Raw genomic sequence first — 15,588 nt, 5'->3', positions numbered from 1 at the left:
CAGACACTTGACACATACTACCTGTGTGACCCTGGGCAAGTCACTTAACCCCCAATGCCCTGCAAAAAAAAATACCATAAACTATAATTTAGTCAAATCTATAACACTCTTTTGATCTACCAGGCCAGAAACTTCTTCACAGAGTTGAGTCTGGTAAGACTTGCTATTGATGAAACCATGGCTGACACTGTGATCACCATGTCCTTATTTAGCTGTTCACTGATCACTCCATTAATAAGAACACCTTCTAGAATTGTGTCAGGAATCAAAGACAGACCTGCTAGCCTATACTTTTCAGCATACATGCTCTTCTCTGAAAGTCAGTGTAACAACTGCCCTTCTTCAGTCTTGTGATACCTCTTCTCCTGTTCCCAGTGACCTTTCACAGATTACCAAGTGACTCATCAATCCCATGTGCCATTTCCTTTGGCACTCTTATATTCTTTCTCCCTATCCCCACTACCCCTCCACTCCTGGTAAAGTGATTTCATTGAGAATAGCTACATGTACTTATTGCCTCCCTACTTATTTTATGTATCAAATACATCCAACCCTAAGTTCATCCCTTTTTTTCGATAATAACCAAAATGAACAGGGTGACAAATCAAAGAGCCCCTATTTAGATCTCTCTCCATTGTACAGGTAGAGCTATGACTTGGTTCAAATTCCATTTCTGACACATACTGCCTATGTGACTTTGGACACATCATATACCTTGTATCTGGACCTCAGTTTCTTCATCCGCTAAATGAGAACTTTGGATTAAATGACCTCTAAAGTCCTTTCCAGCCAAAGATCTATGATCCCTTATTGGAGATTTCAAGGAATGCTGAATGTGATTACTTGTTAGATATGTTGTAGAGGAGACCACAGGATCACAGATTTTGAACTAGAAGGGACCTTATCATGTACTCTGATCCCTTCGTTTTACAGACGTGGTAACAAAGACCCTAGAAGTTGAGGGGACTCATCCAATGTTTTGTGGTCTTTGTCATCGTCTTCTCCTCTTCCTTCTCAGTTGATATAAACCACTGTTGAGGTCTCTTTCCAACTCTGAAATTGCCATGATTCTATGATATGTCTGAAATCAATTTATGTCAAAGCCTCAACAGTTGACTTGTACCTAATTCAGCTTTCTGGAACCTTTCCCTTAGGGTGTGCTCATGAGATCAAGGACCCTATCCCGGAGCACATAGCACACACTTCATAAATGTTTGATAATGATGGTGGTGGTATACAGACACGGGCACAACTTTCTATAACATCAACCCCTAACCTTAAAGAGTTGATAACAGGAAATTAAAACAGAAGTCTTCTTTTTTAAGTCTAGTTTAACTCCACTGGAGTTGGCCTTTGCAAATGGTAAGATGAGTGCTGTGAGAAAAACATTCCCCAAGACCTTCTCAAAAGACAGGGTCACCATATCCAGGAAACAAGATTCAGTGCCTAAGAAGAATCATCTGGCCAAATGAATGGATTAGTGGGAGAATGTGTTTACTAGTCTATATGGCATTGTGTTAAATGAGTGCAGCTGTTTGACCAACTAGATGTATGTGAGCTGAAAAGGCATCCAAACAAACCCAAGGACCCAGCATAAGAATTAGGCCACCAAGGGGCAGCTAGGTGGCACAGTGGATAGAGCACCGGCCCTGGAGTCAGGAGGACCCGAGTTCAAATCCGATCACAGACACTTGATACTTACCAGCTGTGTGACCCTGGGCAAGTCACTTAACCCCAATTGCCTCACCAAAAAAAAAAAAAAAAAGAAGAAGAAGAAAAGAAAAAGAAGAATTAGGCCACCAAATGCAAACACCCACTCAGGACCATTAGCCACTCATCTTGGTCATCCTGGAAATTAGTGAAGAGGAAAGACATGTACATCAAAGTAATCTCCATAGTGAACAAGGACCAAGAGACTTTTGATTATGATGAAGTCTGCCTCAGTTATCAACATTTTTGATCTAGGAAATTAAGACAAAACATTTCAATAAGGTTTGCATGGAAAATTACAATTAAAATGGCACTTTGATGGAAAATCTCTTCCTCTCCTTCATTTTCTGCTTTCTTGTACAGACGCTTACTTCACTGAAAGTCAGGTTTATGGATGATAATTAACGTACCACAAAAACCTCATGGCTGATTCATGCAGAAGCGAAGGGCCCTCATCATATGTTTGTTAACCACTTGTCACTGTAGAATGCTGGGTAAAGAAAGTGCTGCTGTGGTGCTGGCCAATTCACTGTACAGATCTAAGCCTCAACTTTCTCATTTGTTAAATGGGTACCATAAGAGCACCTACCTTACTGTAAAGTGCTTTGAAAACATCCAAGGGCTATATAAATGTGAGCTACAGGTATCATAGAGCTAGCGCTAGAAGGGTCCACAAAGTACATTTAGTCCAACCCCTTCATTTAATGGATAAGACAACTGAGGTGGCAAGGTATGACTTCATCCAGGTCATGCAGGTAGCGAGCATCAAAGACAGAACTTGAACCCAGCTTATCTAACTCCAGTGCCAATGCATTGTACCAGGCTGCCTCCATCATTATTACTTCTCTGCCTCTGGATACATACCAATATTAAAAGACCAAAAGAATTAGGAACACATGTAGAATGTCAGCCTCTTGAGAACAGGAACTGCTTACATTTTTGTCTTCATGTCTTGAGTGCTTAGCACAAAACAATCACTTAATGTTGAAATGACTCGAGTATAAACCAGATATACATATAAAGTATTCACAAGACATCAACTCTTTGACTCAAGCATTTTGGGGGCAGGGCAATGAGGGTTAAGTGACTTGCCCAGGGTCACACAGATAGTAAGTGTCAAATGTCTGAGGCTGGATTTTGAACTCAGGTCCTCCTCAATCCAGGGCTGGTGCTTTATACACTGCACCACCTAGCTGCCCCCATAAGAATTCTTTATGTTATGTAAAGTACCTTCAGAACAATGTTAGGAGTTGGGGATTCACCACTGCACTGGGAGGAATCCATTTTAGAGTTCAATCTTAGTATCAGTTATTCAGCCATTCCACTTACAAACAAGGAAACAGGTTCAGTGAAATTCTGTGTCACCCTCAAGATCATACAGCCAGTCAGTGACAGAAGAATAATGGCAATTACAGTTCTTTTAAGAGGTCTTTTAGCACTCTTTCCACTGAACTATACTCCCAATTAATTGAAAAATGCTTTCTAGATGAGCTGAGCTGAGGGTAATTAAAGAAGACCAAGTAAGAGTATACATAGCCCACCATAGCCAAACTCCAGGCAGCTTCAGATAACAAAAGCTGGCAGACAGCCAAACAAGTCATAAAACATAGCTGCTTGACAGCACGATTCCAACTCATGGGGAAATGATGATAGGGACAGGTCACTTGATGGTGAGCACTCTTGATGGATTTTACATTTCCCTTACTGGTACTCCCTCCCAATAAAATGACTGCTAACCCACTTATATACACATGGGCAAATACTAGAATTCTTCAATATAAATTTTAACTAGCTTGTTTATGAAATACCTGGGTTCTTATCATACAGTGAGTTCTTGCTAGTATAGCCCCTGCCCACCATGACCCCATGTAAAACTATACATACTCATAGCCTCCCTCCACAAAAAAACCTCTACCCCAGATTAGAGATTATATATGGGTCAGCATTCACTCAAAACCATGGCTCACAAGCTCACACTAATATATTTACTTTTTACCGGCCAGAGAAAATATTTGTTTGAAACAAGATATTTAAGCAAAGAACACAGAACATTAAGTAACAGCAATAACAACAAAAATATTGCATGAGGCAACAATTCAACAGTGGGGAAGAAAATACAGGCTGAGGGAACAGATGGGATGAGGTGACATGTGGCCGGAGCACACACATGGCAATGACAACTCACACTTCCAACCCTCCAGGGCAGATACTGGCCTCTGCTGATACAATCATGTTTCTCTCTGCCAGGCACTATATAGGCAACATCATGTTGTTTCTGCTCGGCATTTACATTGATCTTGTGGTCACCGAGTTGTTCTCTCCTACCGTCTATCTTGTATTGGGTCTTCAGGGCCACCTGTTGCTCTCTGCAACCACCTACCAAGGTGAAATGATTAAAAAGCCCCTCTCTGACAAGTACCAGCTAACTAGACCTAGCCAGGCAGCCAATGCTTCAGCCAGCAGAACATACCCAGGCTAAGATTATATCTGTTCTTTTGATTCTTTTCCTCTAGGATGACTTGAGGTCCATGGCCTCAGACAACTATCTCACATGATTTGGAAAATTCCTTTTAACTCCTACTAACCCCTGATTATGAGTCTATATCATTAACCCCCTTCCCCAAAACCTGTTTCAAAGATTAACTTTATGTTTGAGTGTGCACACACATAGAGTCATCAGAAATCATTTATTCAGACCATATTATGTTACAGGAATACACCCACACCTACCTATCCACTAAATGACTAAATGAATTAAATAGATTGGTAGATAGATAAGTAAACAAACAAATAAATGAATAAATGAATGAGCAAAAAAATTAAATAAATAAATGGATGGATGAATTGATAGATAAATGAATGAATAAACAAACAAATGAATAGATAAATTTTAATATGAAAGCATAAATTAATAAAGAAATGATTAAATAAATAGATAAATAAGGGGATGCATGACTAGATAGATGAATAAATACATAAATAAATAATAAATAAGGAGTTGGCTGGAACTATCTTTTGTGATCAGAATACAAATGAAGTAGCAAGAAAGAAGCAAGGTCCACCCCACCTTTATTATGCATATGCACCAGCAAGCAAAAAGGACTAAACTTTGTGTATCTGTGTGTGTGTGTGTGTGTGTGTGTGTGTGTGCTATCTTTTACGCCAGATGGTACCTGACTGGCCTCCCTATATTAAAAATCCATACCAATGTTGCATACTGCCCACCCCCTCTCTTGCCTACTCTCTCACACCTGTCTAAGATTTATTCTACTGTTTAGATAATGTCTTCTATCTACTTACATTCTTTCTCTTACCTCATCACCAGCCATCATGCCAACTGACTTCAGCATCCAAGATGGGAGCCTATCTGATCCCAGAATCCTTTCCTTGTTGTTGTATTGTTTAGTCATTTTCAGTCAAGTCTGAGTCTTTGTGACCCCATTTGGGGGTTTTCTTGGCAAAGATACTGAAGTGGCTTGCCATTTCTTCCACTAACTTATTTTACAGATGAAGAAACTGAGGTAAACAGGATTAAATGATTTGCCCAGAGGCACACAGCTAGTGTCTGAGGTCAAATTTGAACTCGGGTCTTCCTGACTTCAAGCTCTGGCATTCTATCCACTGTGCCATCTAGCTGCTCCTGTGGTAAGGTTATTGGAATTTGGCTGACTCATTGGGAGGGGCCACACCTGGCCTGCACTGAAGTGACATATGCTGCTGATGTCAGAAGGAGAAACCACTCACCACAGGCAGTTTTGAAGGACCTCCCCTTTTGGGGGAGGAAGAGTAAACGCTTGCTGAGTTTCCTTCTTTCCATTGTTGTGAGCAGCAGAAAAGCAGATGCCCCAGGTGGTGAGTTAACATAAAAGCCCTGCTTTCTTTTGAATTAGCTGAATTGGAAGCAAGTTGGGGATTGTTTAGACTTAGGTTAGAGCTAGGAGGATTATCCGTATTTCTTTTTTCCCTATTCCTTTATCTGTGATTTTTATTAATTTCACCTTTGCTGTTTATTTTATTCCCATTAATAAAATCTGATTCATTTGTGGAAAAGAGGCTGTTAGGCTCCTTTCTTATTGGTCTGGGAGAAATATCTAAAAAGGCAGTTTCAGAGGGGAGGGAGCTTTGGACCTAGAGGTCCTTCATTATTTCCAGGACCCCAATATTACGGTGAGCCACTCAATTAACTCTCCATATATTAAATTTGACCCTCACACTCCCTAGAAAGTGATAATTTTGGGAATGAGGTCATTGAGATGGTGAAGGATATGCTCCAGAATATAAATGACAGGGTTAATGTTGACAGATGAGAGAAATCTGTTACTTTTGAAGCTGGATTGGAGGATAAATATAGGGAGAAGTAATGATCTAGTGGAGACAGAATATGTATAGGAAATAACAAAGTCAGTTATATTAATAATTAAGTGTTATTGTTCAGTCATGTCTGACTTGATGTGCTTCCATGCACTTTTATCCATGGGCTTCTCTTAGCAAAGATACTGGAGTGGTTTGCCATTTCCTTCTTCAACATGTCCCCATTTTACAAATGAGGAACTGAGGACAATAGGAATTGTGACTTCCCCAGGGTCACACAACTAGCAAGTATCTGAGGTCACATTTAAACTCAGATCTTCCTGACTCCAGGGCCAAAGCTCTATCTATTATATTAACTTCTTTCATTCACTCATTCATGCTTCATTCTGAGCTATTCTAAACTTGCTTTACTTCCTAAACTTTATAATTTACCACTCATGTGACTTTGAGCAAGCCCCTTCATTCATTTCTGAGCTTGTGTTTCCTCATCCATATGAGAGAGGGTTGGACAAGATGACCTCTGGGTTCCCTTCCAGAATGAAATCTGTGATCCCATGACTCCATGGCCAGTTATTTCACAAATGTCTTTAATGTCAGATCTTTCTTAAGGCTCTGGCATGCCTTTAATTTGCTTTTTAAAAATTTCCTTGACATTGTAGCTTTTTTTGTTTGTTTTTGTTTTTTGATTTCTTGCGGGGCAATGGGGGTTAAGTGACTTGCCCAGGGTCACACAGCTAGTAAGTGTCAAGTGTCTGAGGCTGGATTTGAACTCAGGTACTCCTGAATCCAGGGCCGGTACTTTATCCACTGTGCCACCTAGCTGCCCCCATTGTAGTTTTTCTTGACCTATCATATTAAGTTCCCATCTTCTACCCTACCACCATTACTCTCAAAAGATGATCTTATATGCAACTTTACTAGGAAGATAAAATTCCTCTGATAAGAACTAGCAACATCCATTAACCCCACATAAACAGATATGTCTCTACTTTCATCCTCTATCTTCTCTTCTACTATCAGAACATGGGCATAACTCTTTCCTGCCATACTGAAAGACATATTTAATGATTCAGAACACATATTCAAAAGACTGGCCTTGTTTCCCTTTTAGCAACAACATGGTACATACTTAGGGATACCCCTCCCACATAAAAAAATAAAGATTCCATGGAAGAAACAAAAGAGAAAAATGAAGGAATAACAGGAAACAATTAAATATTTTAATTCTGTAAATTTATCTTCCCTCCCCCCCTAAAAAAATCATTCTTGACAGAAAATAAAACAAGTTCAACAAGTTCATCTGTTTCTTAGTTCCAAAAACATATTAGAACTTTAAGTGTCGACAAATAAAAGAAAACCCCAGGTACTCAACAAGCTAAAGCAACACATAATACTAAATCATTTAAAAAAATGAAAATAAAAGGCCATAAATGGGTCTTTTCTAGGCTGCTCCCCAAAGGTTACATACTAGGACAAACCCTCCAACTCCAAGCTTTCAATTGCAAAAACAATTGTAAATAATATGCCAGACACCAATGATACATATATCCAATAAATTCAAATTCAATAATCAATAGAATCAACAGAATTTTTGCAAATAATTACCATAAGTAATCTACATTTTCTCTTACCTTCTGCAAACGGTTCCCATTCATAAAACCGACCCATGAAAGGCTTGTTGTTATAGGATGCGCACTGTACCTCCCGGATGTTTCTACTGTTCTCTGGGCATTGCTATTAGAACAAATGTTAAAATATATAATTAGCATCCAGGTCTATTATTCATCCACAGCCTGGCCCCAGTCTCCTGTCCCACAATTGCAACCTCTTATTAGAACACTCCACTCCCTGTTCTTCTAGAACTGTTCAAATACACAATCCCACAAACATCTAGAGCATTGTCATTGCATTGCCTTTACTGAAGTCATTTTCCCTGCCTGAAATGCTCTCCTTATAATTTTTGCTTGTTTTTCCTTTGTTTAATTTTTCCTTCAAAGTCTAGGCCTAGTTTTACCTACCTTAGGAAGCCTCCCCAGGACACCAGAACCTGAACTGACCTCTCCCTTTTTCAAATCAAGCTAATTCATATAGCATTTATTATTTATGCCATTCAATTATTACTTTTCACACTAGGATCTCCTTACATAAATGTCCTATTGCCATAATTATGCTAGAAGCTCCTTGAGAGCAGGAGACATATTTTATATTCATCATCATCATCACCATCACCACTTGCATTTACATAATGCCTTAAGGCTTCCAAAACACAAAACACTTTACATATGTTATCTCATTTGACTCTTTTTTTTTTTTTTTTTAGTGAGGCAATTGGGGTTAAGTGACTTGCCCAGGGTCACACAGCTAGTAAGTGTTAAGTGTCTGAGGCCGGATTTGAACTCAGGTACTCTTGATTCCAGGGCCGGTGCTCTATCCACTGCGCCACCTAGCTGCCCCCTCATTTGACTCTTTATATCCTATTCTTTATAGAGCATGGTGAAAATATTCAGAGGGGGATTTTTCCTCATTCACTCAACAAATATTGAATACCTAAGATCTTGGCAATTGATCCCATCACTTCCTAGGAAATAGAGGCAAAAGAAATGGAAGCAGAGTCAGATTTTATATTCTTGGGCTCAAAGGTCATTGCAGATGACAACTGTAGCCATGAAGTTAAAAGAAAACTGAAATTAAAATGTCCTTTGAAGGAAAACCATGGCAAATCTGGACAGCATACTAAAAAGAAGGGGCATCACCTAGCCAACAAAGATCTGCATAGTCAAAGCTATGGGTTTTCCAGTATCAATGTAAGGAAAACTGAGCACTGCAGAAGTGCACTTTCAAATGGCGGTGCTGGAGAAGACTTTTTGAGAGTCTCATTGACAGGAAGATCAAATCAGTCAATACCTAAAGAAACTAATTGAGGCTATTAAGTGGAAAGTCAAATACTGAAACTGAAGCTTTAATACTTCGGCCACATAATGAGAAGATGAGACTTATTGGAAAAGACCCTGATGTTAGGAAAGATTGAAAGCAAAAGGAAAAGGGAATGGCAGAGAATGAAATGGATAGTATCATGGAAACAATGAACATGAACTTGGACAGACTTCGAGAGATAGTAAAGCTAGCAGGGCCTGGTATGCTGTGGTCCATGGGGTCACAAAGAGCCAGACAAGACTGACCAACAACCACAACAACAAGAACATAAGTATGTGCCCCATACTATGCTAAGAGAAAACAAATGATTAAAAACAGTCTCTGACCTCAAGGAGATAATTAGTTATGTCATCTATCCCTTGATTACAGGTGTGATGTGTTATGACTCTAATAAAGAATTTCTCATTCTCTCAATTTAAAGAATCCACACAGGTCAGCAATTTGAAAAGGTAGATGAGTAGATCAAATGCAGGATTCAATTAGGGGCCAATAAAATAAACATTGGAAGAATACGTGAAGTTTCTTTTTTTTTTTTTTTTGGTCAGAATTTAGTTCTGGAAACTAAATCATAAAGTAGATGGTTATAAAATGGATCATATTCTCCCATAGAAACAATGTTATAATTGAGGATAGTAATCCTAAGGACTCAGAAACAAAATAAATCATAGATATGACCAACAATTAGGATTGCCAACCCCCAGGCATTTGACTGGCTTGGATGGGGTTTATCCCAGAAGCCAACTGCTTATTAATGTACCTTGTTATGGCCAGGTTTTTGTTTCTTTTGTTTGTTTTGTCTTTTTAGCTTTGACTTCTGTAATCTTACCAAATGCTACTAACAAGGCTATGGAAAGGTGCCTATTGAACCTAGAATATTAACAATCAGATAGTTTCAAATAAAGAAAAACGTTATTTTAGCTAAGAAGACTGCTTGATTGTTGCATCAAAGAATAATCTAGTCATGAAGATCTATTTCAGAAAAACAGATCACTGAAAGGAGAAATGAGTTATTATATCATAGAAGCAGGTTCTAGTTCCCATGGATAACAAGGGATATCATATGTCATTTCTAAATAGGATGTTAGTAATGTCAATTACTTTAAGATAATCATAGATGTGTCTGATGTCACTACCCCAGAGACCACATTTGAAGAATTCATACACTTTCTTTTTTCATAATTACTCTCAGTAACTCAGGAGATGCATCACATCTATTTAACTCAAGTCAGGGCCAAGGATGTGCATCATAAAATCTGCCTAGAACTGACATTCTTTTCCCATTAATTACTCTGGGCTCTATCAAAAGGGTAGTCACAATTCCCTACAATTCATTCAGCTGTAGTGAACATAGATCTGGATAAAGGAGCCAAACCCCAACCTTTCAGCCTATTTGTCAGACCTGAGCCCTCTGCCTTGCCAAAGTTCAAGGTTTCCAAGCTTAAAGAGGCCTGATTTGTAGCCAGGATGGATAAAGAGAAGTTTCAGCCAAATATCTAGGCTTCTTCCTTGATTCCCTCCAAAAAAGGTCTGCCAAGGGCTACTTCTCTTCGGCCATTTTTAAAAATAAGTGAATGACATTTTTACCAGTGACTACTAGTTGTGTAAGCCAATTAAAAATGGTTATCAAGTGCACTTCTTGCATCCTTTTCTGAGTTGGCCAAAACAAACTTGAGCTTGCAGAAACTCTGACACAAATCTCCTAAAAACTCAAGGTTGTTATTTCAGCAGTCAGGTAATTGGCTTTTCTAAGAGGTTGATCGAGGTTTCCGATTCTAAAAAAAAGCCCCCTTCTTCCTTCCCAACACTCTCTTGCTAAGGTATTCTTAGATCTCAATCATTTTTTTTTTACAAAACAAAGTCTACAGACTCTTAGAGTTAGAAGAGACTTCAGAGACCACTAGTGAACAATAATCCACTCCAATTTATTTTTGTTCTGAACTTAAACACTCCCATAGTGAGCATGTCCATGTATGCAGAACACAGAAAAAGAGGATTGTATATGAAATCATGAATTTCATAACCACTTTGTCTTCTTTTAAAAGAACATAATAAATTCTGAAGCTTACTTTCAAAACTGTCCTCTAGGTTTGTGCTCCCTTCTACCCTTCAGTTCTGTGTATTTCTTTAAAAATGTTTTATGTACCTTTTTAGGGGAAGCATCCATTTTCCTAACCATTTCTCTCCCCTTCCCTACCAAATAAAACCTGAGAGGGAAAAAGATCCTTGTAATATATAATCATAATCAAGCAAAAACAAATTCGCACAATGTCCATGTCTAAATACATTTATTTCTTTATCTTGAACTCATCACCTCTACATTAGGAAGTAACGTTTCATAAGAGGTCCTCTGGAGAGATGATTGATTAGAGGTCTTAAATCTTTCAAAGCTATTTTTCTTTACAATGTTATTCTGATATAAATTCTTCTCCTGGTTCTGCTCATTTCAATGTGTTTCAGGTCATAATTCCCATGATTCTCTGAAATCATCTCTCATTTTTATGGTGAAATAATATTGCATTACAGTCATGTGCCATAATTTGTTAAGCCACTCAACAATCAATAGGTGACTTTAAATTTTATAACATACATAGGAGGAGGCTTAATTTTTTAAAGTTATAGTCTTTAAAAACCAAAAATTATTAAGCAGAAAAATAAAAAATTAAAGCACACATAAAATTAAAAAAAACATACTTTACATTTTTACGAAATATAGGCTTCTTTAGATTTAGAGGCCCAATGATGCCACAGAAGTGGTGATGAGATAATCCAAGATACTAGCAGTCACAAGAATAGTAAGTATATTTGGCATGATAGAATGTGATATTTAAAAGACAAAAGTTTTTCATTAGAGAGCTGAATTTCAAACCTGTGGATTTAAGAATAAGTTAAATTCTGAGATATAGTAAGATCTACATTGTTATTGGGTCAGTGTGAAACTGACATGGAGCAGAGGAGGAGGTCACCGGAATTGAAAATACTGAGGAATTAATGATCAGATTGTTGAGGGAAATGCAAAACAAGCCAATAGGGTAAAAAATGAATTATCAAAAGATGATGTAGGGAATGGGTTGGAGAAGATCATGAGTCAGGAACTAAAGTCACTGAAAAAAAAAAAACTGATGGACTGACATGGGAGATCAGGAGCTGACAGTAACAAGGATAGGGAGAGGGTATTTGCCTTATTCCAGTGGTCTCGAGCTGTTGTTTTGTTTTCTTTCCTTTTTCCCTTTTTTCTTTCTTACTTTTTTTTTTTTTTTGGAGAAGAGAATGAGAAGGAAGAGTCCTAAGCCAATCATAATGCCAGGGAGGTACTTTCTTTTCTTTGCAAAGATCCCAGTTTCCAGAAAGTGTTAGCAAACTTTCTCCTTCAAAAAAAGGGAGATCACCTAAATGTTGGAAGACATAAGGTCTATGGAGAAACTTCTTTCAAAAATATATCTACATGTGCAAAGTTGGGAATTCAAATAGAAGAGACAGTCCCTACCCTCAAGGAACCTAAAGTCTAATAGAGGAAGACTATACAAATAACAGAGTTGGTCACCTAAGATTGGTATTTTGTTTGGGGAAGTTGTGGGAGTGGTGAATTGGGGCATAAAGCAATTAACTGACTCATCCTTTCCAGGAATAGTGGTATTAATTTGATCACCATCTCTAGAAGAAGAGATAATATCTGGGGTGGGAGGTAGGGAGTAAACTGGCACAAAGATAGTCAATGTGCCTTATTCAAACAGTACCAGATCTGCCTTAGTAGGAGTTATTTCCAAACTGAGTTCAGGAGAAAAAGCAACATTAACTGCATACATTGGATTCTTTTTTTAAAAAAAATTTATATACATTGGATTCTTACATTATTATCCAGAATTAAGTTGTATATTTCAAGAGGACAAGACACTTATTGTCAACATGTCATCTGAAAATGCAAAATTACTATAGCTTGATGCCCTTGTCCATGTTCCCCCTCACCCCCATTACAATTCTCACAAAGCACAAAAAAAAAAAACTGGTAAAACATTTTTATGGTTTTTAAAAAGGAAAGATATTTGTTGTTGCTTGTTTTACTATTTTAAGCAGTGAAGTATGATGGCCAGAAAGCTGATCTTTAAGTCACTAAGACCTGAATTTGACATCTAACACAGACTGTGTGACTCTGGGAAAGACACAACCTCTCAGGGCCCCCAAACAACTAACTCTCTGAGGCTATAAGCTACAGAGCAGAAGCACTGGTGAAGGAAGTTCCCAACTAAGAGCTCCCTACACTGATAAAGTCACAGGTCTGATTTTTAAAAATTAAAAATACCAAGAGTCAAAATACAACTCGGTGTGGCATGATGGACAGGGATAGTCTTGAAGGCAGGAAGGTCCAGGTCAAGTGCTGCCTCCCACATATTGGCTGACTCTGCCCAAGTGACTGTCTTAGGCTCCCAGTGCTCCCTGAGAAATTCCTTAAAACTGCATGTCTAGGGATGCATTCCCTTAATCTCCCCTTCTGGGGAGGCAGAGGATGATACCCACACTAAGTCTGGCACCAATATGGTTAACTCTTGGCAGGACAGGGGTTGATGTCAAGCTGCCTAAGGAGAGGCAAACCTGACAATGTCAAAAACAGAGCTGGTCAGAGTTTCCATTCCAAGAGGAGATGGGAAAGGGAGAGAAAGAGAGAGAGGAGAGAAAGAGGGGCGAGAGGGGGAAATGGGGGGGAGAACTTGCAGAGCAGTAGCTACTATGCATTAGGAGAGGGACTTTCTTCTCCAATTGTTCCCTACAGCAGGGCTTCTTAAACTTTTTCCACTCATGACCTCTTTTCACCCAAGAAATATTTACATGACCCCAGGTATGTAGGCATATAAAATAGGTATACAAAATCAAACATTTACTGCCAAAAATTTCAAACTCCCACCTTCAGTTATGTGACCACATATGGGTTTGCAACCTACAGTTTAAAGCTTTGCCCTACAGCAATTATATCAAGAGTTCAATTTTTAAAAATGAATTGCAACAGAGCTTGGTCCTTTATCCTAACTTGTTATATGTCCCAACTCTGACGTAGTAGAAAAGTTGCTCTTAAACCCCCTGAGACAGGCTCAATGGTGGTGGTGATGGTGAGGGGGTATAGTTCCATTTCACTCAGGTGTTCCCCCTTATTCTCTGCCTGCATTTAACTCCTCTTGAGAATCAGATGCATATGCTGAGGATGATGACATGTTTGTGGGATTCAGGGATCAAGTTATAGCCTCCTGTCAATCCCATGTTCCTCTCCACTAGAACTACTGGTGGGACACAGGCAAATTAAAGTAAAGTGGCCAGGCCATCATCTCAGGCTGACCAATTGAACTGACAGCACTTGCAATGCAGCATCCTATGGCAAACTCTTCCCCAGCTCAGCCTGGCTCCCCCCCACCCACCCACTGCTGCACCTTCACAACAGTATATTTATCTTCATGCCCTCTACTGACAGTATCTTTCATGCTATTTTTACCATTGGTGGTACATGCCTTGGGCACAAAATGAGCCACAGCTCTGGACACAGGTGTGTGCAGATTTAGGGGGAAGGGGAATGTTAATCTCTAGCAACATCCTCCCTCCTTTGACTGCAGACATTTGATATATCAGAAAAGCATGGGCCCAGCCTTCCCCAGTCTTCAAGTGGACACGGCAAATGTCTATTAAGCCTAGGGCAAATAGTGTGCAACACTAAGGTCAAACTCAGATAGAAACAGATTCCTGAGAGAAGCTGACTGACAGAAAACCACAAATTAATGTCACCTATGTTGTATTAAATTATTTATTTTGTTAAATATTTCCCAAGTATCTTTTTTTTTGGTGGGACAATGAAGGTTAAGTGACTTGGCCAGGGTCACACAGCTAGTCTGAGGCCAGATTTGAACTCAAGTCCTTCTGAATCCAGGGCTGGTGCTTTATCTACTGTGCCACCTAGCTGCCCTCTCACAATTGTCTTCTAATCTGCTTTGGGAGCACTCTGGAAGTTTTGTAGCTAGAGTCTGACACCTCTGATGTATGGAACCTGCTGTTCCTACCCATCACCCCCAAATCACTGGTATTTCCAAGGGACCAAGACAGCAGATGAAGAAAATTGATAATAACCTATCAATACATTGTAAATCTGTTCTTTAAATTTCCACTAGTTTAGTCCAGTTGGGATGAAAGACAGAGTTCAAACAAGTGAGAGATGTACCTAGAAAAGTAGGTTAGGGCCTGATTGTGGAGGGCCTCAGAAATACTTGAGAGAAGGATGTGTGAAGGTAGTGTTCTAGTCCCTTCCTCCCCTTTCCAACTCAAACTGTCATCAGAATGAGCCTGAAAAAATCCTTGGAGTGAGATTTGTGGGGACTCATGCCAGGGAATTTTAACTCAAATTCAGAGGGTAATTAATTTGTCATGCTGTATTCCATTTTGAGCTCCTTGAGGGTAGGGACTACCTTTTGCACATAGTAGGTGCTTAATGAATGTCTGTTGTCTCTCTTGTTGCTTTTTCACTGACTGTTGTTCGGTAGTGTTACTCTTTGTGACCCCATTCGAGGCTTTCTTAGCAAAGACACTGGAGTGGTTTGCCATTTCTTTCCCCATCTCATTTTACAGATGAGGAAACTGAGGCAAACAAGGTTAAGTCACTTG

At 39.1% G+C, this 15,588-nt stretch overlaps 1 protein-coding gene across 1 annotated transcript in view; it reads right to left on the bottom strand.

The window, feature by feature from the left end:
* Positions 1-15,588, bottom strand: part of LOC122738426 (thrombospondin type-1 domain-containing protein 4-like) — a 406,762-nt gene that overhangs the window by 160,883 nt on the left and 230,291 nt on the right. Inside the window, exon 6 of the mRNA XM_043980469.1 lies at positions 7,653-7,755. Coding sequence (XP_043836404.1) covers positions 7,653-7,755 — 103 coding nt within the window. The remainder of the gene's footprint in view (positions 1-7,652; positions 7,756-15,588) is intronic.

The sequence above is a fragment of the Dromiciops gliroides genome, chromosome 2, assembly GCF_019393635.1.
Source record: "Dromiciops gliroides isolate mDroGli1 chromosome 2, mDroGli1.pri, whole genome shotgun sequence".
Classification (NCBI taxonomy): domain Eukaryota; kingdom Metazoa; phylum Chordata; class Mammalia; order Microbiotheria; family Microbiotheriidae; genus Dromiciops; species Dromiciops gliroides.
Note: the sequence above shows the minus strand (reverse complement) of the source record. Positions and strands in the feature narration are given on the sequence as shown.